General features: G+C 52.4%; 1 protein-coding gene across 1 annotated transcript in view; it reads left to right on the top strand.

The window, feature by feature from the left end:
- The window catches only part of TCERG1L (transcription elongation regulator 1 like), a 196,933-nt gene that overhangs the window by 126,477 nt on the left and 43,775 nt on the right, over nucleotides 1–26,681 (top strand). The window contains exons 8-10 of the mRNA XM_049696896.1: nucleotides 157–248; nucleotides 3,839–3,927; nucleotides 14,191–14,345. Coding sequence (XP_049552853.1) covers nucleotides 157–248; nucleotides 3,839–3,927; nucleotides 14,191–14,345 — 336 coding nt within the window. The remainder of the gene's footprint in view (nucleotides 1–156; nucleotides 249–3,838; nucleotides 3,928–14,190; nucleotides 14,346–26,681) is intronic.

Here is a 26,681-nt window from a genome sequence, read left to right as displayed (position 1 = left end):
CAGTGGAGGCGTGGCCAGCACCAGTCGGCACAGCTTCCCGTGGGATGCACCGTGCGCACCACCACTCTGAATTCTCCAAGCCACTGTCTGTCCTTGTTCAGTTTTACAAACTGACAGGACAAACAGATGCTAACGACGGTTGTTTTGGCCCCGCAGATAAAAGCAGAGAGCACAGCCGGGCGCCCTGCCCGCCGGCCCTGATGCTGCACGGGGAGACGAAGAGCCCGGCAGGAGACAGACCAGCCAAGGTCAGTGGGCTGCGAAGATGTGAAACCCCGGGCTGGGGGCTGCGGGGCCCGCACGGCCTTCGTCCCTGTTTTCCCACCTGGCTCTCGGCAGTGGTGCTTTGCGGTCCCCTGTGTGGAACAGGGCTGGATCCAGCAGGACAGCTCCAGAGCCCTGAGGAAGGGAAGGGGCATCCGGGAGCCGGGCAGAAGCAGCCTGGCCTTCCCTTCCTGGTCTGGGTCCAGAGCTCGCTGGCCAGCACTGCTCAGAGGAGTAGTGACCCTGGCCTTCTGGGTCCGCCGCCCTCACATCTCAGCAGGCACGGGCACGGGCACGCGGGCAGCCAGGCCGTGCAGTTGGACGCCCCTCAGGCGAGGCTGCGGTCTGCGTTTGGTTTCACTGTTATAGGAAAACCAGCACACGTTTGTGTTTCTTGAACGCATTAGAGTCTCAGGTCCTTCCCTTTGCTCGTTTACCAGACGGCATTTTATAGACTGTGAACGCGTTGGATGCATTTCTCTTCCCACAACTAACCCAAGAAATCAGCGTTTATTGCTGCTTTTGAAAGTCACAAACGGCACTTTGGCCTCTGGTCTGATCTGTCAGCTACGCTGCTGGCCTCTGGGCTGCCCCGGTGTCATGTGAACATTCTCTCTTCCTTTGCTGTTACCAGGTGTGTCTCTGCCTCAGCCTGTTACGTCCCCGTTCCCGCTGGTTGTCCTACCGGTTCCCTGTTAGTGACGTCCCTGGGCACACACTCACCTGTGGGCCACGCCTTCCTCCCCATCATTAGTGCCGATGCTAAATGGTATAAATGGATCACGAACGTTAGTGCAAATTAAACTGTTGCTCCCTGATGTAGGATTTCTCTATAAGAGATTAACATCCGTGTCAGAATTACATGTTTATTAAACAGATCGTCTTTCTTCTGTTTTAGCTACTTTCTTTATCTCTGGGCTCTGTGCCTCTAATTCACTTTTATTACTTCAGTGTGGAAGGGGAGTTTTATGCCATGATTAGCCTTTTTTTTTTTTTTTTTTTTTTTTTTTTTGTGGTACGCGGGCCTCTCACCGCTGTGGCCTCTCCCGTTGCGGAGCACAGGCTCCGGACGCGCAGGCTCAGCGGCCATGGCTCACGGGCCCAGCCGCTCCGCGGTACGTGGGATCTTCCCGGACCGGGGCACGAACCCGCGTCCCCTGCGTCGGCAGGCGGACTCTCAACCACTGCGCCACCAGGGAAGCCCATGATTAGCCATTTTTATCACCCACAGGAAATCATAACCAGCGTGCATCTCAAGAAGACGACCTTGGTAATTAGTGAGAATTACCAAGAGAACCCCAGCTTTGCCAAATTGAAATGTTAGTCCCCATCAGAAATCACGTCCCACCATATTTACTTGAATAATTAGTGGGGGAAATCTAGTACTCAGAGGCCCCTCGTTAGGTTTCAGTCTTCAGTTAGCTTCATAGTGAACATCCCTCCTCGTTTTTCTGCTTGGATTAGTAATGTAAACTCTGGTCTTGATATAATCATATATTTCTAACACAACTGTTTCTGAATACTCCCAGCTATGCTATTTTCTCACAGGAAACAAAGACATTTTCTATCACCCCAAAATTCTACAAAAAGATCGTTCCTCAACTGATGAACTTAGGGATAATTACGTAAATTACAAATCATTTAGTCAGTGTAATTGTACGTCACAATGAATGAAGGGCCCCAGGAAGCCCCCAGTAAGAGACCAGGATGGACAGGCGTGAAAGAGATCACCCCTCATGTCATGGATCTTACCTGTCTAACCTTTAATTGACGCGGTTCCCCATGGTCCTTGCGCAGAGGCTGCGCTAGACCTGGTCCGGATGAGCTCTTCATCCCGGCCCTTCCCATCCATCCTCTGCCTGGCTCTGCCGGCACTGGCCGTTCTCTCCTGATGTCGCGGGCTCGACTCCCGAGTGAACAGGAGGCAGGTTCACTCCGTTGCCTGTGGTTTTGCCGGCGTTCACGTGACTTGTTTGGGGGTTTTCCTACCCTTATAGACCCTTGGTGATCTTTTAACTTTATATTTGAATTTTATGTTTCAGTGCTCTCATAACGTAGCACTTTGCTCGCTAACGATTCTGTTTCAAGGGAGGTTGGGACGGTGGGCATGAGTGCTGGTCCCGGTGTGGCCCTCGGGGGCCCTGGAACGAGCCTGTGGACTCCTGTCCTTGTGCAGCCGGCCTGGCAGCGGTGCCCACGTGGGGCGTGGCAGCATTGGCATCCTTGACTTTGAATCCTTCCCACAAATGGCTAACCGTCTCCTCACCCACACCGCCTCATAAAGCACTGACGCTGATGATGGTAGAAACAGATCCGCAGAGCTTAGGGTGACGTTTAATTTTTTTAAACAAATCTAGAGCTTTGATCGCTCCTGACTTTCTCAGCTCAGAACCTGGCTGCTGCGTTGAATAATTATGCACTAGTATCTTTTAATCTCACCTGATTTTGTGAAAGAGAACACAGTCCTTATTATACTGTTCTAAATTTGAGATTAAAACCATGGAAACAGCTGGTAGAAGAAAAAACAGTGTTTCCTCCCCACTAGAATTTATTGTGCTAACTGTGGTTTCATTTCTTTCTTATAGCTGTTCCAAAATTGAGATGGCACTGACTTAAAAAAACAAAAATTCCTCATGGTAATTCTTCAGTTCCACCTGTAGGAGTTTGGTTCTGTTTCCCTTTGTTTAAGAAAATCTTGATACATGTCGTACGTCAGTGCAGCTAAATAAGTTCATCTGAATCTTGGATCTGTGTTTATGTTGGCGTCATAATTGCCCATGTTTTCTAATCTCAAACAACTTCTGTTTCTCTCCAGATTCTGACCATAATGAACAATGATCAAGTGTCCCAGCCATAGTTTTTTTTTTTTTTTTTTTTTTTTAACTTTAGGGAATAATCTTCATTTTCTTCTGGGTGATGTCATATTCAAACTTTATTTTCTACCTGAAGACAGAGACAGAGTGATTTTCAAACCCAGCTGTGCACCACAGTCACCTGCACAATGTAGAACACGCCCTGAACTCTGCCCTCACGTGGATGCTCTAGAAGGAGGGGGTGGGGGGAGTCACTGCAAGGACACAGGCTTGTCACTTCCCCTGCCGTCAAGGGACGGGACGGCCCAGCCCAGCCACACCTGGGACCCTCACTGCTCCAAGGTTCTCTGCCACTGAAGGCAGTGTTTGGCCGTAGAGTGACTCCAGCCCCTGGGTCAGCCCATCTCCAGAGACGAATCCAGTGGGAGTTTCTGCCCCCAAGACACTGAGGCATCTGGAAGCAAACTCCCAGCCACCACCACCTGTGTCTGTTTCTACAAAAGCAGGCAGCTGAGCCCATTTGGGATAATTAGAGGGAAGCCTTAGTCTGAATCACTCAACACGGTCAGTGGTACCATTAATTCTAAATTCTCATGTGGCTGCCGGGTCCCATTAGCTGGCTCTGCTGAGCAGGTCATTACCTAATAGCTGCTGTGGGCAGGTCTGTCTGCAGAAGACTTGTTATTCTTTACTCGGTTGCCTGTAGCTGAAGAGGACTGTTTAATTTTTTTAAAGTTCTCTCCTTCTCTCTCTGCTGAAAGGAGGTTCCATCGATCCTAGTGACGGGCGAAGACAGAGCGGCCAAAGGCACAAGACCCGTGGCCTCCACCCCGGTGCCCGGATCCCCCTGGTAAGACGCCCAGAGGCCGGGAGCCCTGTCTGATCCAGCATTTGCTTGTTGTCACCAGAGAGAAATGCATACTCCGTCAGTAATGCTGTTTTAAAAAATTAACTTGCAGCTCCTGGCAGGCAGCTGTCCACACTGTGGCCACCTTCTGCCGAAAAATAGCATTTAAGTGATAAGTTATCCTGCTCGAATATATTTGCAAATATGTATTCAAATAGTAATGTGGTTGCATATGTATCCGTGAAAGGCAGTGTCTGAAGAGACGGCAGCACATCTTGAGCTTCAAAGGCCTTTCCCTCTACTCCAAGAAGAGCGTAACTGAATAGCTGTTAATTAAAGATGTGTCTGGCTCTCTGCAGCTGCCCTGTGAGGATTCCTGGTCTTTGAGTACGCCACACTCAAAGCGCCCTCCACGAGGGAGCCACTGGCTTTGCTTTTTTAAATGTCCTTTTATAATGGAGTAATTTGGAAGCAGAAAAAAAGGTTATTATAGTAAAATTAGCTTTAAAACCTGAAGATTAGATTGCAGGATACAGTTGGGAGGAACAGCTAATTTAGAGAACAGAAGTAGAACCATTGGCATCGTTTAATGCACCATCAGGGCGGAAGCAGCAGCCGTCCGTGGTCCCAGGCTGTGGCATTCGCCCTCCATGGTGTCCTGAGTGACGTCTGGCATCTGTCCTGCCCTGCAGCCCTGCCCCGGTCACCTGCTCACTGCGAGAACCTGTGCTCTTAACTGGACAGGCGGGGCACCCGCTCCTCTGGTCGGTCAATGGTCAGTGTTGCGGGCACCCGGGGGCCCCCCGCCCTCTGCCTTTAGCTGAAATGCTCGGCACCCTGGGGATGCCTCACGGGTCCGGGCTCCCTGTGCTAACACTTAGTGACACAGTGTTTCCAACGCCTACAGAGTGTCCTGCAATTAATTCAGTTGGTTTCTGACACCAACTCCTGGGTTAGCCAAAACCCCGCAGGCTGAGTGAGGGCTCAGTCCCACCCCTCTTCCCCTCCTTCAGACCCAGCCGGCTGCCGGCATCTCTGCCCAGCTGATTGCGAACTCTGGGCTTCTGCCAACCTCCCCTCGGTTTGAGAATTGCTAGAACGACTCACAGAACTTAGAAGAGTGATTTACTTATGATAGCGGTTTTATTATAAGGACACAACACAGGAACAGCCAGGTGGAACAGAGGCACAGGGCAAGATGTGGGAGGGGTCTCGGGGCCCCCATTCCCTCTTGGGGGCATCACCCTCCCGGGACACCAACGTGGTCACCACGTTCAGCCTCGCTGACCTGAAGGAGGTTTTATGGACGTCTTATTACTAGGCACGCCCTCTCCCCTCCTGGAGGGCGTGAGGTGAGGCCACAAACCAACCCTCTCAACTCGTAGCGAGTCCTTCCAGGCCCAGCCCCGTCCTCCAAGAGTCACCACGTGGGGCATGGGAGCAGACTCGAGTGTGCTCAGAGGGGCTCCTTATGAGTAAAAACAGACGCCCAATCACTTAGCTAATGCCAAGGGCTTTAGGAGCCTGGTGCCAGGAACCGAATGGGGGACAAAACAAAATTAAACTATTTATTTTTTATGACGCCACGAATGCTGTTTGGGGTCTTCTGTAACCAGACTCCTCACATGTGTTTCTAAGGCCAGCTCACTTTGCCACAGATCGTACTGGGGGTGAGAATAAATTCAGTGCGGGCGCGTGGCCCTGTTACCATGTACGTGATGCTGCCCTTGGGGATTATAACTGGGGAGAAGACATGACCTTGGGCCCGAGAAGCTTCTGATTGTGGAAGCTGTGGTGTCAATTCCTCAACAGTACTGTGTTACAGCACAAAATGCTTCCTGAGGTCCTGGAGTCACACCGTCCTCGTCTGCCGCTGCCCCTCTGTGTGGGTCCTTGGCCTTGAATTATTAATCAGGCTTCCAGCCCCGTGGCGGCCATGGAGGGAGCCACCCTCTCCTGACTTACAGGCTGTCACACGGCACGAGCAAGTCGTGCCGCAGGGCAGGCGTGTCCAGGCCGCGGTCCGGACTTTCAGATGAGGCCGTGGTGCGCTTTCTGAGTGGGAGTTAGGCCCGCCGGCCGGACCTGGGCATCCTTCCCACCTCTGCTCCCCTATTTCCCTGCCTTCCTGACTCAGTCCCACCTGAGCGAGGCTGCCCGGCCTCACTGAGCAGCCCGGGGTAAAGGGTGCCAGTGTGTAAAAAACCCCACACCTGGGAGGCTGGGTCTGTGCATCCCCTGAAAAGTGGAAGAGGGACCTGGACCTCGCAGGGAGCAGGGGGGCGTAGGGGCAGCACCAGACCGGCTTCTACTGCAGCCTCCCTCCCTCCCGACTGGGGGAGGCTGTGTGCAGCCTGGTCTGACGCGCCCTTAACCTTGGTGTTGCACCCACGGAAGCCTTGGTGAGGACACGCCCTGCGTGACCGCAGTCTGCCTCTGGGAAGAGCTCTTCTGCCCTGGGGGCCGCACCTGTTGCACCCAGTGAGCTCGGGTCACCCACCACGACCCCGTCCAGGGAGCGGGCTAGTCGTCAGCCTGGGCCTGGGGTCAGCCAGCTCCTCAGGAGACGAAGGACAGAGAGACCTCCTGGAGGTGCGGGAGGCCAAAGCACGGCCTCCTCCACCTGTCGTCCCCGCCGGCCATCGCAGGCCAGGAAGCTTGAGGAAGCCCTCGCCCAGACCGAGAACGTGCCAGGGACCCGCTGCCTTTAACTCTCTGGTAAGCAGGGATTCACAGTGGGGCGTCCACGCGACAGTGCACTGGGGAGACTGGGGGAGGTGACTGGGTCTGTAAGAGTCAGCGAGTCCAGGGATCCCGGCGGGTCTCCAGGCGCTGTCAGAGGCTGTGGTGACCAGAGGAGGGGGCAGGGCCGCGGGGGGGCTCAGCTGTCTCCACCGAGTGGGTCTCCACCTCTCACGGCCGAGCGCCCGGAGTGCCTCTGTGTCCGAAGTCACTGTGTTCTTCCCTTGATGGTGCGTCCTCTCCATGGAGGTCCCCAGCCGGTCAAACTCCGGGCCCGCTCCCGCCGAGCCGACCCCCATCTTGCCCTCTTAGGCTGGTAGGGAAGCCAGCGCTCAAGCTTCCCTGCAGTGAGAGACCCCCGGGTTGAGGAAGCTGGACTCTGCAGCGGGTCCCCGGCACATTCTCTGCCTGGTTGAGGGCAACGGCTGGTTGATGTAACAGCAGAGGAGGAAACACTGACTGTTCCTGAAGGCGGGTTCTCCTGGACGCCCCGGGCCTTGGTCGAGGTGGAGCCGCCCGGAAGGCGTTTGTTCCGTGAAGATGGCCTGGGGTCCTGGACGACGTTCTGATGTGAGAATAAGCCTCCTGCGGGGGCCACTCTCTCCACAGGGCTGCCTGACGCTTCTGTGCTGTCCCCTGTCTCCACCACTTGAAAATGGGACCATAAGTTCATGGTCAATGACTGAGGGCTGGCAGGCAGCATCTTTCAGGAGCTACACAAAGAAGTTAAAGCAAGTGGGGTCTTCAGGGGCACAGGTGGATCCCCTCCTCCAGGCAGCTCCCACGCTGCCAGGGCCTTGGGGCCCTTCCAGACGCCTGTGTCCCAAGCTGGGAGCTGAGGACCCGCGGGTGCTTCCCCTGCACCCACGAGGCGTTCCTGTGGCTGGTCACTGCCCTCATCTCCAGCCGGCAGGTTATCAGGTCACTAAACGCACATTGGTGTCGGTGGGCGCGGCAGCCGGAGGTGCCCAAGCTGGAGACCAGGCTTAGAGGGTGAAAAACAACACGCCGGTGTGTCCTGTGCTCTCAGGACCCCCCTGAACCTTGACCTCACTTCGGACGCAGGTCGTGTGGTCCACCCGCATGGAGCGGTTCTGCAGCACACCAGCTGGGTGTCCCACAGGTCAACCCGTCTGACACTGTCAGACCCCACGTCCAGGGCTCAGACCCACAAGACTGTACCCCCTCTTCAGATGCCGAGTGAAAGTCCAGGTTGTCACCTGTGCTTCTGACCGACCGGCTCCAAATCAAGGTTCGAAGCACCTCCTTCTGTGTTCAGTTAATTTGCTAGAGCGACTCACAGAGCTCAGGAAGGCCGTCTACTTACTAGGTCGTCGGTTGTTATAAAAGGGTACAACTGGGGAGCAGCCAGATGGACGAGCTGCACAGGGTGAGGTATGAGGCAGGGGCTCAGAGCTTCCATGGCCCCTCCAGGCATCACACTCCCCAAATCTCACATGTTCCCCAACCTGGAAGCTCTCCAGTCCTTGTGGGGTTTTATGGGGGCTTCACCCCATAGGCACGGTTGATTAAATCATTGGTCGGTGGTGACTGACTCACCCTCCAGCCCCTCTCCCCTCCCCGACAGAAATGTCCCACCTTCTAATCACAGGCTTGGTCCCCTGGTCACCAGCCCCCTTCCTTAGGGACCTTCCCAGAGTCCGTCACTGACATGAACTCGGGCGTGGAGGAAGGAGCCTGGGATGTGAGTAAGAAGATGTTCCTCCCACCTCGACCCCTCCTCCCTCCTCCCTTGGGAAGAGTTTAGGAGCTCTGCGCAGAAACGGGGACGGGGACCAGATACACATGTCTGGGCATAAATCACGATATCCCAGGAGCAAAAGTGGGAGCGAGGTTTCTACTCTCCCTCAAATCTTCGTGTCTGCGGGCCCCAGTGTGCCTCACCCAACCTGCCCCGTGAAGCCGGGGCTGCTCAGTCCTTCCAGGTCAGCCCTTTCCCAGGACAAAGGTGGGCAGAATGAGGAAAGGAACAGAGAGCAAAGGACACAGAGGTGCTGCCTTTTCAGCTCAGAGACCTCAGCCTTGGGGATGTGACCCAGTGAATGTCCTGCAGATGGGACACTCCTCCTGGGACAGGGCGCTTGGGGGCAAGCAACAGGTGCAGAGAGGGACCTAGGTGTGTCTCTGTCGGGGGTGGCAAGGCATGTACCCCTCTCCCCACTGGGCTGAGATGGACGCTTGGAGAGAGAAGCAAAGATGACTTCCATCTTGCAGAACCCGTAAACATCTGGATTTGCAATGTGAAAGTGAGTGCAGGGATCCTTTTGTGTGACAAACCAGCAGTCCCCGATTCCATGCGCTAAAATCCAGATCTTCCTATAACAGGGCTGCTAAGTCTGGATGCTTTGTACTGGACCTAACTAACTCTGGTGCACTAATTATGTCCTCTGGGATCTGCGGACAGATAAAGAGAAGAGGGAATGTGGCAACCATCCAGAAATTTTACAGCGGTGATTAAAGCAGAGGAACGTATACTTATCACTTAAAATGTGCATAAAACGATACATAAGATTAATTCTGCGTGTCACAGCTGGCTTGGTCTAGCCGAGACCAACCATAGCAAGTGGATAAGCAGATTCCTCTTGGGGAATCACGTTTATTTACCTGGCCACCAGCTCCTTGCTTCAGTCCCACACGTGTCCCTACGGCACAGGAACTGGGGTTTTTTGTAGCCTAGATAGGAACATGTGCCGTGCTAATTGTTGCCACTCCTCTATCTCCCAGGTAATAATCCCCTATTAAGTCCCTAATTAGCTCCTCTCTTCCCTCGCTGGAGAGGCTCAGTGGGTGGTGAAAGTAGGAGGTTGTGAATGTTTCCTACACTGTGGTCCTGGGCACTGGCTCTTCCCTGCGATGAAGGTGTGGTGTGGGCATCTGTGGACGCAGCCCCGGGCGCTTACAGAGTCAGTGCATCCCCGAGGCAGCAAAGGTACAACACAGACCCATCCAGCATCGGGGAAGAATTGGCCCAAGTCAATCCCCCAATGGAAAGCTTCTTTCTTAATAGCTGGGCTTGGAGCCAGAGGGGCGGGTACCCAGGAAACTGAGATGCTGAACTGTGTCCACCTGATAAAGAACATGTGGGGCCTCGCGTCAGGGGGACTTTCTGGAGCGCATGTTTCCCTGTGTCTGAGTGTATCCGATTCTTCGGGGAAGGACACCTGCCCAGCTGAGCCGTCTGCCCTCAGCCCAGCATCAGGTGGAGGTGACATCTGTCAGCATCTGCCGGGGCTGAAAGTTGAAACTCCGTTGCTCTTCACCCCGCAGCAGCACAGGACGGGGCCCGTTCCCCGCAGCCAGGGGCCGGGACACCTTCACTCACCTACTTCCAACTGCTTCTTATTTCCCAGGCCCTGCCCCTGCCGACCGGAACCTTCTCATGTCTGGCAGACCCCCAGCTCCAGGACCTCAGGACGCCCCGCAGAGCCAGTGGGAGGACTGGGGTGCGCTGAGGCTGGTCTCTCACAGCCTTTGGGGGGTTGCCCTGGGGCTGCTCTTTCTGCGCCCATGGACGCATGACCACCTCCCTGCCTCTGCGTCCGAGGCTGCCGGCTCCTCAGTAATTCTCGCTGAAATACCCTGTCCCCTGTGGGATGGAGTCACATTTCCCACGTGGGCAGATCCTAGTTGACTGCACTTTCTCAGCAGGCGCATCACTCCCTGGGTCCTTCAGCTGCTGTAGCGATGGCGGTGCTGGGTTTGGTGGGACCGGGTCTCATCTTTGAAAACCCAGAGTGCAGGTCTTTAGGGAAGAGGGAGGTGGTGGGGGAGGGTGGCCCGTCCCAGACACCACCTGCTGCCTTGCTTTCGGAAGGTCTTCCTGAATACTTAGTCCTTCCTCACCTTTGGGGTCTGTCCTGAGTCGGGGTCCCCAGAAGCAGCACCTGGGACAGCGCTCTGGGTGCCTGTGAGTTACCAGTTACCTGAGGAGTGATTTCCAGGGAGGGGGCAGTGGGGACGCAGGGCAGGAGGGGGCTGGGCTAAGCGAGGATGTGGTCTCAGCTGGAGGCCAAACCTTGGGTGCCTTGGGCCATGAACACCTGGATTTGTCCCATGCTTTCACCCCCTGGCTGTTAGGGGAGGCGGCCCTGGGGCGGGCGTGGTCTCCAGGTGAGGCAGTGACCCACTGAGCACGACTCTCCGTAGCCCAGGGCAGACCAGCTCAGGGGGCTGGGGGTGGGTGCGCCTGCCCATAAGGTTGATCCATGGGGAGGGCACCGACTTGACCATGACTGGGGCCCTGGACCGAACTGGAAAATTAGGAGACAAGAACAGAAGCTAGAATACAAGTCAGAAGGGATTTAAGAAATCACCTGGGGCTAGAGCCTCGCCCACTGAGGCCCACCTCACTGTCTGAGGTGTTGAGACACAGGGAGACAGAGCTGTCCTGGAAGGCAGGTCCCCACGCCCTTGGGCTCCTGCGTGCACGCCCCCGCCCCCAGCTCCCCTCTATGACTCTTAGAGGAGGGAATAGACCAGTCGGCTGTGGGCATGAGGCTGCTGGGGGCTGGGCTGTGAAGCCCAGATCTCTGGTGTGTGCGTGTTTGTGTGTGTATGGGTGGTGGGAACAGGATGACTTCCTGCCAGGACAGCGGTACCTGTCAGGTGTATCAGCTGCAGAACTTCGTTGTCCTACAAGTGAGGTCAGGGGTCCTGGGGTCCACACGGCAGCTCTTAAATTTTTTAAGTGTATAGACAGGGATGCAGGGAGCCAAAGATGCTTCTAGAAGTTTTCACTCGGGCCAAGTAAAGTCAAACATCATTAAAAAAAAAAAAAAAATTCAAGCCAGACTGTTACAAACGGAGCCTGGTGGCTGCCAGGAGCTTTGGTCTTGGAGCAAATCTTTCCAGCCACAGCCCAGCCAAAGAAGGCTTCAGAAGCCTGAATTGGGCGAGTGGGCAGCCGCCTTTGTGCCCCAGACAAACCTGATTTGATGCGCTCAACAGGGAGAGAGGCGCCCGGGTGGGACCTGCCATCACCCCTGTGCTGCTGCTGGTCTGCTCGCCTCTTACTTGACATTCACTCAGGGCGGAGCTATACGTAACCTACAAAACAGCATAATTACCTGCAGCTTTACACTCGATAAAAACGTCTTATGCCAGCTGAGTTCTGCACCAAAAGACACGCAGCTTCCTCCAGGCCCCGAGAGGTTACCTGTCCCCTGCCTGGGCTCGCTGGGGCTGGGGGCGATCCAATCCATAGGCAGGGATCTAGTCCAGTTTGCCAGCGTTGCCCCTCGACTTCCAGCCCCTGTGGGCCCAGGAGCCGCCCAACGTCTAATAAAGGCGGGACCCTCGTGTCTTGCCTGAATTTTCCCGCAGCGGTGAGCATGTCAGAACAACACAAATCTCCATTCCAACCCCCGCCTATGCAGATGATGGAACGAAGGCCACAGAGGGTGAGGGTGGCTCTCAAGATCACCTGAAGGTCAAGGACAGGTCTAGAGCTGGAGGGTGTGTCCACCGAAGAGGCGGGTCGTGGCCTTCCACCTGGCTGACCAGGCCAGCAGGGGCCAATGCTGTGGGCACAGTGCTGGGGTCTGGGTCACTGCTGGAGGGAGGCAGGCCCGGATGCTGGCACCCAGGACGGAGAGGGGCCAGAGGTGAAGCGCGCTGGGTAGTCTACCATAGACTCAGAAATTTCATCTCCACAAATCTGTCATCTCATTGCTCTGGAGGTCAGAATCCAACACGGACCCCACGGAGCTGAATCCAGGTGTGGGCAGGGCTGGTTCCCTCCGGAAGCTCCAGGCAAGGATCTGTTCCAGGCCTTCCCAGCTTCTAGAAGCATCGGCATTCCTTAGCCCTTTCCTCTAACTTCAAGGCCAGCAGTGGAGCATCTTCCAATCTCTCTCTCCCTCTACCCACCCACCCCAGGTGTGTGCGTGTGTCTGCCTGTCTGTCTGTCTTACTTCTGCTTCTGTCCTCACACCTTCTCTGACTCGGACCCCCCCCCCTCCTTTTCTCTTATGAGGACCGTGTGATGACAATGAACCCACCTGGACAGTCCAGGCTACTCACCCCATCTCAAGATACTAACTTAATCACATCTGCAAGGTCTCTTTTGCCATGTAAGGTAGCATTCAGAGGTTCTAGGGAGTCAGATGTGGACCTCTTCAGGGCCGTTATTCGGTCCACCACTCCCATGAACCTGGCCTGGCCGGGTAGTAAATCAGACAGACCATCTCAAGGTCATTTCTACAAAGGAACCTGGTCTGTACAGAGTTTCCCTAACATGAGGCTCATCCCCTGAACCCTCTGTCCGGCCTACGGGAAGTGGCCGGCCGGGCTGAGCATGGAGATTCAAGGGTGGAAATGATTTTCTCTTTGGGAAGCAGAGTGGCTGTGCTGGCTCAGATGCAGAGAGAGGGCAGACACCCACGTGTGTCTGTCTGGTAAGGCCGGAGCTGGTTGCTGGGAGCCCTGGCACCACCCAGAAGTGTCCCTGATCGGTCTCCCCCTAGAGAGTAATCAAAGATCAGAGGGTTTCAGGTCACGTGGACTTGTCCTGCCCCTTCCCGCAGCTTCTGAGGTGCCTGAGGAGAGTCCTGGAGCTTTCAGGGCCCTCAGAAGCCAGTGGGGGAAGCTGAGGTCCAGGAGGGGGAGAGGCCTTGCCCAAGAGGAATCTTCTGGAAGGCCCAGACCAGAAACAGGTACAGAGCTCATTTCTCTGCACCATCACAAGACTGGTCACAGGACACAGCCAGAGGCCGGTCTGGTGGCCTTAACTGGCCTTGTTTGTTGGGGTACATTGAGGCCAAATCCGAGTTTCTGTGTGCGTTCCCACCTTACAGACACATTCTTTAGGAAGGAAGCGGTTCCTTTCTTTTGTTTTTCTTTTCTTCACTATTTATCCTTTGTAATCCTTTTCTCCTCCCTGATAACCTTTCACAGATAAGAGGTCTTAAAATTGCATACTATTCCTTTCGGAGATTTTAGAATCCTACACGTGAAAACAAAGCTTAATTCCCTGCTCTTCTGAAAACACACCAGGCCTGAGCTGAGGCTGAGCTGCTGATTCAAGCGGCCCATGTGCTAGTTCTCTGCTGCAGAGGGTGAGCTGCTCGCCTGTGTGGGCCTCCAGGGCCTGTGAACCCTGCCGCACGGGCAGCGCCCAGTCGGGGGGGTTTACCGGGCACCACGCTCCGTGTTACTCGGTCCCTGGATCCAGGGCCAGAGCGGGAATTCTGCTAAAAGGAGAGAGCTGGCCTACAGGAAGAGCTCAGACCTCCTGGGGTCCGGTTAAGCCGCTCACTTCTCTGAACTTTGGTGTCCTTACCGGTAAAATGAAGGTGAGGACGATGTCTACCTGTGAATCAAATGAGATCACATATGAGAAATAGCTGCAAATCACCCTGAAAGCCAGGCATTGCTACTATCATTCATACTTTGCGTAAATAACCTTTGCAAATGTGTGGATTTCAGCCCTGCAGGGCTTTTTGAGGTCGGGCTCATGCCAAGGGTCTTCGAGGGAAACTTAGAGGAGTTTCTCGATTCACACAGGTGTGTGGTCTGGACGGGCGATGACCGGGTTTTCTTCTTCAACCCGACGATGCAGCTGTCCGTCTGGGAGAAGCCGATGGACTTGAGAAACCGCGGGGACCTCAACAGGATCATCGAAGACCCTCCCCACAAGCGCAAGCTGGAGGCAGCAACAAGTAACTAAGAGACGGGCCCTGTGAGCCCAGTTTTATGAGAGTCTGAACTGTACATTCCCAGTGCCCATGAAAGGGAAGCATGGTTCTCCCGGTTATGTTGGCTGTTGATTTTGAAGGAATCGTGTTCCCTGTTTCAGAATTTAGTCATTAAGTTTCTGTGGTGCTTTCTGCAGAAACACTGATCCTTCCAAGGGGGAGGATCTGGCTTTCTTTTTTTTTTTTTTTAATTTAATTTAATTTATTTATTTTGTATACAGCAGGTTCTTATTAGTTATCTATTTTATACATGTTAGTGTATATATGTCAATCCCAATCTCCCAGTTCATCCCACCCCCTGCCCCCGCTTTCCCCCCTTGGTGTCCATACGTTTGTTCTCTACATCTCTATTTCTGCCTTGCAAACTGGTTCATCTGTACCATTTTTCTAGATTTCACATAAATGCATTAATACACAATATTTTTTTTCTCTTTCTGACTTACTTCACTCTGTATGACAGTCTCTAGGTCCATCTACGTCTCTACAAATGACCCAATTTCATTCTTTTTTATGGTTGAGTAATATTCCATTGTATATATGTGTCACATCTTCTTTACCCATTCATCTGTCAATGGACATTTAGGTTGCTTCCATGACCTGGCTATTGTAAATAGTGCTGCAATGAACATTGGGGTGCATGTATCTTTTTGAATTATGTTTTTCTCAGGGTGTATGCCTAGTAGTGGGATTGCTGGGTCGTATGGTAGTTCTATTTTTAGTTTTTTAAGGAACCTCCATACTGTTCTCCATAGTGGCTGTATCAATTTACATTCCCACCAACAGTGCAAGAGGGTTCTCATTTCTCCACACCCTCTCCAGCATTTGTTGCTTGTAGATTTTCTGATGATGCCCATTCTGACTGGTGTGAGGTGATACCTCACTGTAGTTTTGAGTTGCATTTCTCTAATGACTTTCTTTTCACATGAAGTTACTAACCTGGGGAAGCCCTCTCTGTCAGCCACTCAAAACTTCCTTTCCAGCACAGACATTAGCCTGCATTTAACTTTTTTTTTTTTGCTTTTAAAATCTGTTTTCTACTCTCAAATTAGCGTGTACTGGTTAAACATTTTAGAAAATGCAGAAAAGTCTCACCTTTCAAGCTCACGCATGGTGGTCATTTTGATGTACTAATTCCTGTTTGGTTTTTTTCTCCAGCATTTAATTTTTGTTCCAAATGTCATAGGAACGCCCCTTGAGACCACATATCACGAATGGGAGCACGTAACCCTTCCTCCTCACACACCCACTTCAGAGCTTTGTATGAAATCCATCCGTTCCTTATTTGAAGGGATGCTTGATTTCAGTGGAAGTGCACGTGGAGAGGAGGAAGATTCTTCTCAGCTGTAGAGGAATCGGATGCTTGCAGAGCGCTGACTGTTCCCCATGATGCCCCTCAAATCTCGTTTCCCCAAGAGTCAGAGGCGAACACTTAACATTTTCAGAAAGGATCCTTTCCGATTAGAGCTCGTACATTTTTAATCAGCTGCTGTGTTGGGAAAGGCCCACTCCCTGAGCGCAGGGGTTGAAACAGTACTGGCTTCACTGGGGAAACTTGAGATCAGCGGTTCTCCCTGACTGACCCGCAGAGCTTGGCTGAAAGGCCCGGACATAGGATCTTGACCCCTTGAAGAAGAGTTTGTTTTATTTTTGTGGGTGTTTTATTGGGTTTGCAGTGATATTTTTGATTCCGCCTCAGGTGGGGCTAACACAGATGACAGAGACCAGCCCCCATTTTTAGTGAGAGCCAGAGGTATTTGAAGGGAAATTTAGGAAAAGGTAGCATAAAAGTTTTAACATTTCTATCAGTGCTAAAAGACATGGGAAAGGTTGCTCTTGCACAGCTGGTAGCAGTTTGCTAGGACGGAGAGATTGACACGGTTAATAGGCCCCCCCACTTAAGATAAAGAGTAAACCCCCGTACCCGCCACCCCACCTGCTGCCAAGAGTCAACTCAGGTCAACTGCTGTGGAGAAGAAGGAACGTTCTAGGTGCACATCCAACTGAGTCTGTAACACTGAGCTGTGCTCAGGGACAGTAAGAATTGGGTTTGTGATTTTGTTTCCTCCTTTGATTCAGTGGCATCCGTTTTTAAAAGGGGTGCTTTGCATGCTGAATGGAGGCTTGAACCCCAAACCCCTCGCAGACACCCATATCCCAAGGCCCTCACTCTGGGCAAGAGAGAACAGCACACCCTGGGAGGGGGTGTCCTGAGACCTACAGACCTCAAGGACAGTCGGGTGCAGTTTGTTTTGTTTTGTTTTTTGCGGTACGCGGGCCTCTCACTGTTGTGGCCTCTCCCGTTGCGGAGCACAGGCTCCAGACGCGCAGGCCCAGCGGCCATGGCTCACGGGCCCAGCCGCTTCGCGGCACGTGGGATCTTCCCGGACCGGGGCACGAACCCGCGTCCCCTGCATCGGCAGGGGGACTCCCAACCACTGCGCCCCCAGGGAAGCCCTGGGTGCAGTTTGTCGTAGCCATGATGTTTATTTTCTTGGTAGACGCAAACAAGGCAGGCAGATTCCTTGCTCCTTTCTTCAGCTGTCATTCTTGGAGATAATTGGGTGCTGTTTCTTTTTCTTTCCCAAGGCCTGGAAGGAATGAGAAAGGAAGGCACTCATTAGCGGTCAGTATACAGTTGTTGGCCTGCTTCTCTCCTCTGGACCCAGTCGAGTCAGGGCTGCGAGAGCAGAGAGGGGTCTGCAGAGTCCCCCACTGAGTCTTCTGCCCTTTCGAGGCTTGTGGGGACTGTACGTGGAAGACAGCGTTAAAAGAGTAGCAGGCATGTCAGAAACGCGAGGAGTTCATTTGAGCAAAACTCGATTCCAATCCCGCAGCACCAGGCTGGCCGTGGTTAGAGCCTGGGAAGCTGACCTGGTGAAGGTGCAGAAGCAGAGAAAGGAAATCACCTGACGGGCGGCAGGTGAAGCCCGGCCAGCCGCCGAGCCTGGTCCTCCTTAGCGTTTCCATCGATTTGTAACCTTGAGGCTTCTGCTGGCTTAGGTGTTGGCCCAGTGGCCGCCTTGTATAGTTAATTGAATTATCTGGATCACAGATCATGGCTCCACTTCACTCTGCTGACCTGAATCTCATTTTACACTTAAAAAGGTGGAGAATGGAACCTTAAATCTAACAGACACGACCGGAAATACCTGATTCTCATAGAGTTAACGTATCAAGTCATTTTGTGTGCCGCCTTGATAATGGCGGCCCCTTAACTACTCTATCTAGATCGATGTGCAATTGTAAACTTACAAGCAGTTACAAAATGAGCTGTAACCTTACTTACTCTTATAAAAAGAGGAAGACACTGCCTTAAACCAGTGTATTTTAACCTGAATCTTAAAGATACGCAAATGACCTCAATTCTCAACTTGCCGTTGCAGAATAGAATTGGCATTTAAATGCATTACTTCTAATTTCCTGAGAGCCACTCACCTCAATTGTTCTGTTTGCTGCGAAAGAGGACAGGAGGTATTTCTGGAGGACTAATTAGCAAAGAGCAGGCAGAGTGGGTGACCTCAGGCCACCAGCAAGGGGCGTTTTTCCCTGGCTGGTCATCCATCATGATTCACCCAATGATTTGACCCTAATTTTTATAAGAACCAGCTCTAGAAGAGATTGTTCTCAGTGTAGAATTTTGTTTTTCACATTTCATTCAACTATGAGTCATTATAGATTTGAGTATTAAAGCGTGTTTCTCTCCTGAAATGGAAGCATTAAACATTCCAGTTGATATTATTTTTCAATAGACAAATGAAATAAATGAATTTGACAAAATCACTGCCACGTTTAACTGCTAGTAGGTTTGAAGGGGCATGTGTGTGTGTGTGTGTGTGTGTGTGTGTGTGTGTGTACTAGGAATGTCAGCTGTGGAAGGGAGAGCTAAGAGTGTCAGACAACTACGGGGAAAGGATACAGGGATGCCAAAAGTGCTAAGCGGTTCATCATTCGGCAAGTAAGGGAAAAGTCGCCTTTTTCTCCATCCTGTTTTCGTTGCTGAGAGGTTCAGATGAAGGCCTGAATTATTTCCTAATTATCTTGCAGCACATCCAGACTTTTTAGGTCTCTAGCAGACACACTGTTAGTTGGGAATAAGGGCCCGTTGAGCTAACATGAAACGAGAAGTACCGCCTTCACCCCGCATCCGTTCTGTGTCCTGATGCTCTCGGGGCTGCTACAGGCTCTGCAGCGTGGAGGGTACCATGCCCATGTGTGTTCTTCCGCCAGCTTCAGCATTTCTCAGATCGCTTAGCGGCTCAGTTCTTCCACTGTATTTACCTGCAGCACCAAAGACCTCTCTTCTGAGCGATGGGTAGTGTAGACTGAAGGAAGACTGAAAGTTGTGAGTGAACGTTTTATTCGGGGACCTACTGAGGACTGAAAGCCAGGGGGACAGCCTCTCAGATGGCTCTGAGGATCTGCTCCAAAGAGGCCAGGGAAGGAGCCAGGGTATGTAGGATGTTTTGTTGAGGAAAAACAAAAACGACACACACATTTAATGGAACATCAAAGATTACAGCTAATCATAAAAACCAGACATCTCAAGTGAATGATTCCAGTGCTTTTCTGTGGGAAGATCCCAGAGTCTGGGCTCATTGAAATCATTCCTTAGATATGCATCTCAACTATCTAGGGCCGATATCCTGCTTTTCTCCATCCTGAAGTCCCCTCAGGGCCCACCATCAGGACAGCTGCTCTGGCTCATGGCTTGTCAGCGGTCAAACAAACATTCTTCGTTGACTGCAATGGCAGGCGACCTCTTTTCTTGTCCGAGGTAGAAATCTCCCTGCAGTCTGGCTGAGGCACCTGCTGCCTGGTCCCCTGCACCGTACAGAGCGGGTTCCGTCCCTTCTGCTGGGAGGGTTTGGCGCAGTCTGGTGGGATGCATCAGAGGGCGATCAGATGAAACGCCTGTGGGCCCATCCTCTGGGGTGGGGGAGACAGGAGGCGGGGACAGAGATTAGGAGGAGTGTCTCCCAGCCCCTCTCTCCTGCCTTTCGTCTCCCTCGGGTGCCTCCCAGTGGATGAGGAGGACAGGAAGCGGGGCTGGGGCGGGGGGCGGGGAGCGTTGGGGGGGGGCGAGAAGTGCTGAGGGGGGAGCGGGGAGGGAACCTGCAGGGAAAAGGGGCGCTTGTTTCCTCATGCTCACCGCAGCCGCAGGAGGTGGGCACCATCTATATCAGCTTCCTTTTGCTGCTGTAACACATCATCACAAACTCAGTGGCGTAAACCAGCACCAATGTATTACCTTCCAGTCCTGGAGCTCAGAAGCCCAGCTTACGTCTCACTGCTGTTGTTGGACCTGCACTCTTTCCGGAGGCACTAGGAGAGAACTCGTTCCCCTGCCTCTTCCAGCTTCAAGAGGCCCCCTGGTTTCCTGGGCTCCATGGCCCTGCCCACCCGCTCCAAAGCAGCAGCAATGCACCTTCAGCCCTTTTCTCTGGCTGAGTCTTCCGCCTCCCTCTTCCACTGTTCAGGGTCCTTGTGATGACACTGGGCCCTTCTGGATGGCTTAGGCTCACCACCCGTCTCGAGGTCGACTGGTTAGGAACCTTCATCCCCCTCGCCTCGCAGCCTAATGTATTCACAGGTTCCAGGGATCAGGTTGTGGACATCCTTGGAGGCCATTATTCTGCAATCCATCATCTTTATACCTGTTTTACAGAAGAGGGAATTAAAGAAAGGAGACCAACTGACGTGCTCAAGGTCACACTTCTATCCAGTGGGGGACCAGGGTTTGCACCCCGGAGGGTCTGACTCCAGATCTAAGGAGGGGCGGCCTCGCCGGGCATCTTACGAGCATACGATAGAAAGGAGCTTCTGGAAATCGTTTTGCTCCCTGCGCCTGACACAGGACAGTCAGGTGCGGGGAGCCTGGCGCTTCCACGTGGCAGGAAGTCACTTGGCTTCAGTTGCTCTGTAAACATTTCAGTCGTTTATATTCAAGACAAGTGTACATTGACAATGACACGCATTTCACCAAGGAGGACATGAAACCGTCCCTGTGAGTAATCCCAGCTAGGACTTGTGAACGGGTCACGATCCCGAGCACTGTTTGCCCAGGGACGGTGCACTGATCTCCACCACACAGTGGGACCAGGTGCCCGGTACTCCAGAAGACCCAGGACTGCTGAAAACGCAGATGCTGGGTGTTCTCCAAAGTGGCAAACAGGTGCCTCGTTGTTCATCCGCGAGGACTCAGGTGGGTGAGAGGGGCTCTCCCCATGCAGAAGTCATCTGCCCTGGCTGTTTGGGAGGAACCCTGACCATCACCTGGGACCTGTGTTCCGTCCACAGCCCGACGCCACCTGGCAGCCTGGCCTACGCCTCCTCTTTGCACAATGAATGACGCCGTTACCAGCATCGGTGTCCACACTGGTCAGCCCCTGTAACAGGGCCGCAAGTAAGGGAGGTGAGTGGAGACAGGCCATCCCTCTAGAGAATCGCTTATTGACAGAACTTACCAGGCAGCCTGTGATGGGAAAAGGGAGGAGCCGGACGTGCAGGCACCGCGGGGTCTTTACGATGCTCTGTAACACTCGCCTTCAGTTTGCTGGACGGGCAGGGCCAGGGCTCATGCAGGTTTCTGGATCCCACCCTGAATTAGTGCTGGTAAAGGGGTTATGTCCTGTCTGTGCCTTCAAGACCCAGGACTGCTAAACAGGTGAGACAGGGACAGCATTTTCAAAGCAGTTTCCCCAGAACTTAGTGCTTCAAGCTGCCCCGCCCTCCTGGCCCGGGAATGAGGGCAGCCGTTGTGCCGGTGGAGCTGGGACGGCCCAGCCAGGCTTCCACCCGGGGCCATTTTCCCCAAACGTGCCAGGTGGGCAGAGCACACGTTCTCTCGGCAGGGTTCCCAGGTCACAGTCTCAGGAGCTGACGAAGGTTTCAGCTCAGCGCTGCCTCACTGGGCAGGCGACCCACTAGGGGTCGATGACTCGCAGAGACCAGGACGGAAGCACTGCATCATTTTGTCTGCTAGGTTCCCAGACTGCCTTGTCTGCAGACACCCCGGTGAAAGGACCGAGCTTCGGCCGGAGGGGCCATCCCACTGCTATGACAGCCCCATCTCGGGCCAGCACTCCTTGTGGGCTGTGAGCATTTCCAGGGGTGGAGAAACTTTGAGGTCTTGTTCCGCTGAGCAGACGGTGCATTTCTTGAATATCAAGGCTATTTGACCCGCTGTCAGTCTTTTCAGCCAGATGTTTGCAGACGCCCCTAGAACTTCCCGAAGATCTCAGGTCACGTGCTTTGCTCACGTGTGTTAAGGTGGAAGCTCATCTGTGTTAAGGGCGTACGGCTCCCCTGGAAAAAGCTAGTGAGTCTGGAAGCGGAGGAGCGGAGCCCGCTCAGGTGATGGACGCGACCCCAGCCTTGGTGACCAGCACCTGCCATTAAGGAGTGAACTTTGGACGCGCGCAGTTCACAGGCCGGAGCACCACTGTTCCTAGGTCCCCGGGGACAACTACAGCCCTGGACTCTTCCAAGTTGCATCTGCCTGGGGCACAGGTGTATGCCGCATACCAGGGTTCTCCTCTGAATGCAAACATGCCCTCCCCCAACAAATCCGCTCCTGCAGTTCTCCAGCAAGTTTAACCAGACATTGTGGCTTCCCTTCTGAGAGAGGGGACCGAACATAATAGGGGTCATCACCTCCACTTGCCCAAAGGAAGACATTTGACTCACAGACTCAGAAGAGCTTTGACCACCTGCTCCAGCCTCACTGTATGCTCAGTGCCTTTTTTTTTTTGGCCGTACGCGGGCCTCTCACTGCTGTGGCCTCTCCCGTTGCGGAGCACAGGCTCCGGACGCGCAGGCTCAGCGGCCATGGCTCATGGGCCCAGCCGCTCCGTGGCACGTGGGATCCTCCCGGACCAGGGCACGAACCCGTGTCCCCTGCATCGGCAGGCGGACTCTCAACCACTGCGCCACCAGGGAAGCCCGCTCAGTGCCTTTTTTTAAAAAAATGTACATGCCTTTCCTTGCCGGTTAAAGGCATGAGACAATAAATTTTGAAAATAGGTAGATGTCTGTGAGTATGTATTGAATATATTTTTAGTAGGACAGCTGAGGAATTGACATGTTGCACTTTTTGCTTTTCACCATTGTGGGTATCTTTCCGGCTCCCCGTGTTCTGAGCCCCGCTCCCCCCATAGCCCATCTCTCTTCTCTCTCTTTCTCTCTCTCCCCTCTCTCTCGGCTGGATACCCATGACTCTTTCCAGTTGGTGGACTTGTAGGTCATCTGTTTGTTCATGCACACACAGAATGCTGATGTGAACACCTTTGTACACATATATTTATCTTAGGAGCATTTTTACGAGTACTTTTCTTGTATAAATTCATATTACTGGAATTGCCAGGTCAAAAGGTACATGCATTTTACTTTGACAGATATTTTGCTAAATCGTCCTCCTAAAAGATCACCCAGTTCACATGCCCACTAGTAGACTCTGCCTGTTCTCATAAGCACTGTACATCATCCAATCTTCAGTTTTTAGACCCATTCATTGTGTCAGTTGGCATTTCTTTAATTGTGAGTGAAATTGAACCTTTCAACTGGTTGATTGGCCATTTGTGTTGTTCTGTATTCCTGTGAAGTGTGTGTTTGTCTTCCGTATTGAATTATACAGAGTCCTGTAAATCAAGGAGATCAATATTTTGTCTATAGTGTGATTCCAGTATTTTTCTTTTGATTTCTTTTTCCATAAAACGAATTGATCTTGAATTTTTTTCTTACTGTGGTAAAACACGCATATCATGAAGTTTGCCTTTTTAACCATTTTTAAGTGCACAGTTCAGAGGCATTTATCAGTAATACCTTCACAGTATTATGTAACCATCACCATTATTTCCCATCTTTTTCCTCCCCCGAAACAGAAACCCTGTAACCGTTTATTGATAATTCCCCTGGTAACCTCTCTTCTACTTCCCATGTCTATAGATTAGCCTGTTCTATATGCCTCACGCAAGTGGAATCATGCAGTATTTGTCCACTTGTGTCTGGTTCATTTCACTTAGCATAACGTTTTCAAGGCCCATCCATGTTATAGCACGTGTCAATGCTTCATTCCTTTTCACAGCTGAGTAGTATTCCATTGTAGGGTAAACCACACATTGTTTATTGGTTCACCTGCTGATGGACTCTCGGGTTGTTTCCACTTTTTTGCTGTTGTGAATAATGCTGCTATGAACGTTGGCATACAAATATCTGTTTGAATCCTTGTTTTCAGTTCTTTTTGGTGCATACCTAGGAGTAGAATTTCTGGCTCACCTGGTAATTCTATGTTGAACTCTTAGAGTAGCGGTCAAACGTTTTACCACAGCAGCTGCCCCATCTTTCGTTCCCACCATTAGTGCCCACGGGTTCCACGTCCTTCTCCATATTATTTGCCAACACTTGTCTTCCTTTTTAAAATTCTTCTTCTTATTATTTTATTACCATCAGAGTGTGTGAAGTGGTACCTCATTGCGGTTTTGGTTTCCATTTCCCTAATGACTCCGTGCTGAGCACCTTTTCATAGGCTTTCTGCGTGTCTTCCTTGGAGAAAGGTCCATTTAAGTCTTGCCCGTTTGTAACCGGGCTGCTGTCGTTTTAGTTGTTGTGGCTGAGTTGTAGGGGTTTTATGTATACCAGGGGCCCCTTATCAGCTATTTAACTTGCAGATGTGGTCCCCATTCTGTGGTTTGCTTTTTCACGCTGTTGATGGTGTTCTTTTATGCAAGAAATTTAAAATGTTTTATTAAGTCCAGTTTATCTGTTTTTTTTCTTTTATTGCCAGTGTTTTGGTGTCATATCTAAGAGACCATTTTCGAATCCAGCATCATGGCTTTTAGCCCCTACGTTTTTGTCTGAGATTTGCATAGTTTTAGCTCTTAAGTTTAGCTCTTTCAGCCATTTTGAGTGAATTTTGGTACTTGGCCTTTTTCAGAGAGGGTTGCTGTCAAATTCTTTTTTTTTCATGTGAATGGACCATACTTTCTTTCTTATTTCTTTGTATGCTTTGTAGTTTTGGTCGAGATCTGGACTTTCTGAGTGTGACGATGTGGCAACACTGGCAACGTGGTTCTCCTACTCCTCAAGGGTTTCTGATTCCTGCTTGTTGAGGGTTGGAGCCGCCCATTTGTGACTTTTCCAACTAGTTTGTGAAAATATTTATGTATTTATTCGGCTGCACTGGGTCTTAGTTGCGGCATGCGGGCTCTAGTTCCCTGATCAGGGATCAAATCCGGACCCCCTGCATTGGGAGTGCAGAGTCTCAGCCACTGGACCACCAGGGAAGTCCCTCCAAACTAGTTTTTATGTGTGTATTCCTTGTCACTTTCAGTCCCCAAACTCTGTTCCGTTATCTCTGAGGTCAGCTGAAGGACAGCAGCCTCTCCCCGCAGCCAGCACTGCCCTTGATGTTGAAGCTTCCAGAGTTCTCAAATACTCGACTCCAGTCACTTTTCCAGTTCAGCAGCTGTTTTGGTGGAGGGACGGACCCGAGAGTCCCCTATTCCACCGTTTTTCCTGACATTCCTTTGGTCTTGTATTTTTAAAGGCAGTAAATTTGTGTTTTCCTTTATGACTTCTGAATTTTGAATCTTGATCAGGAAACTTCACTCGTGATAGAATTCTTCAAAATGAACAAAAACACCCTAGAAAATAACCAACATCTTTATAATTGTGTGACCTCATGTAAAAACAGTATTTCTTCAGTTTTCCTGGCTTGCCTTTGGTCTTCCCGAGTGTGTCCTGTGCGGGGTGTGGGGAAGGGCTGCCTCGTCTACACCTTAGTAAATGTCTCGATGATGATGTCTCTGCGTATCCGCCTGAAGGACAAGCAAACACAACCCACTCCTTCTTCAAAAGCCAGCCAGAGCCAGTGGGGGCCAGGAGGGGCATCGTAAGGGAGAGTCGCAGCTCCTACGTGGAGGGGTGTCGGCGGACTGGAGGCTGAGACGGGAGAGTGGGAGCGAGGGTAGATCCAGGTGGAATGTGCTGAGATGAGGGGCCCGTGGGACACGGAGGTGGAGAGCCGGGCAGGAGCCGGGGAGGTAAGTGTGCCTTCTGGGGGCACAGCAGAGAGGGGATTGACTGTCGGCGCCACGTATGGGCGCGTGGGGAGAGAGCATGGGAGTGAAGAAGAACGCCCGTCCCCGGCCGTCAGCTCGGTCACCGCAAAGGTCTCTCTCTAGACCCCTGGTTCTCATCGGGGCAGGGGGTGGGGTGAGGCTCTGTCCCTTGGGGGACATTTGGCAACTACTGGAGACATCTGTGGTTGTCAGTACTGGGAGGGGTGCCGGGCATCTGGGGGTCAGAGACCAGGGATGCTGCCCGATACCCTACGGTGCACGGGACACCCCATCATCCAGCCCCACGTGTCGCTGGAGCCAAGGTGGGGAGAGCCCCACTGGAGAGCCCTGAAAGGCCCACCTGGGCTTGGGCTCTCGCCGAGGGAGCGCTCACTGGTCCCACAGTGCTGTACTGGGCAGGACCCGCTGTGGACGGTCCGTCGGTGGGAAGAGGCCACCAGAACCCAACCCTCTCAGCTCGCTGTAGCCCCACGCTATGCACCGAAAGCGAACCGGAGAGTAGGTGGGGGTTGGAGCCGGAGCAGGGGGGCACTGCTGGGATTTCAAACCGCGCATATGGAGAACCGTCAGGTTTTATAGAAAGAAAAGGTGTGGAGGGCTTTGCAGTCCTGGAAATTCATATTTTTTCCCATAAGCTTCACATTCATTATGAGCTCATTACAGAGCGTCCTCAGGAAGGACGTGGGTTCAAGCAGTCCTGGGGGACGGGGGCAGCGGGTGAGGACATGGGTCACGCACTGCAGAGCCCAGAACCCTGCCCCTGTGCCCACACAGGACGTGGTTATGAGAAGGTGGTTTCTTGGGGATGACAGACACAGAATACAAAGCAGGCAAGGAGGCCGTTGTGATGCCAGGGAGTGTTTGGACCTCATTCAGCCTGTCAGCACCGAAACAATGATGCTCTAGAACCATCTTTAGACTCATTTTCCCTCTTTCCTTTGGAGACAGATATGAAACACCAAAGCACCTTTTTACTTTTTCATTCCGAAAGCTCATCTAACATTTATAGGGCCAACCTCTTCAGGGTGTAAGTAGGGGACCCGACTTCAAAATCAATTTAGCTTTTAGAAAGCAGACTTGTAGACAGCAGTGGTGGGCACGCCGCATGCAGGAGAAATCGGGTTGTTCATTGCAGGAGACAAAGCGGGGAGTCCGGGTCTGTGGTTCAAGCACAAGGGCGTGAAGGCAGCGTGGCTAGCAGAGCTGGTCCAGGGCCTAAGTC

Source organism: Orcinus orca, chromosome 14, assembly GCF_937001465.1.
Source record: "Orcinus orca chromosome 14, mOrcOrc1.1, whole genome shotgun sequence".
In the NCBI taxonomy this organism is placed as follows: Eukaryota; Metazoa; Chordata; class Mammalia; order Artiodactyla; family Delphinidae; genus Orcinus; species Orcinus orca.
The sequence above is the reverse complement of the archived record's forward strand: the minus strand, read 5'-3'. Positions and strand labels throughout refer to the sequence as shown.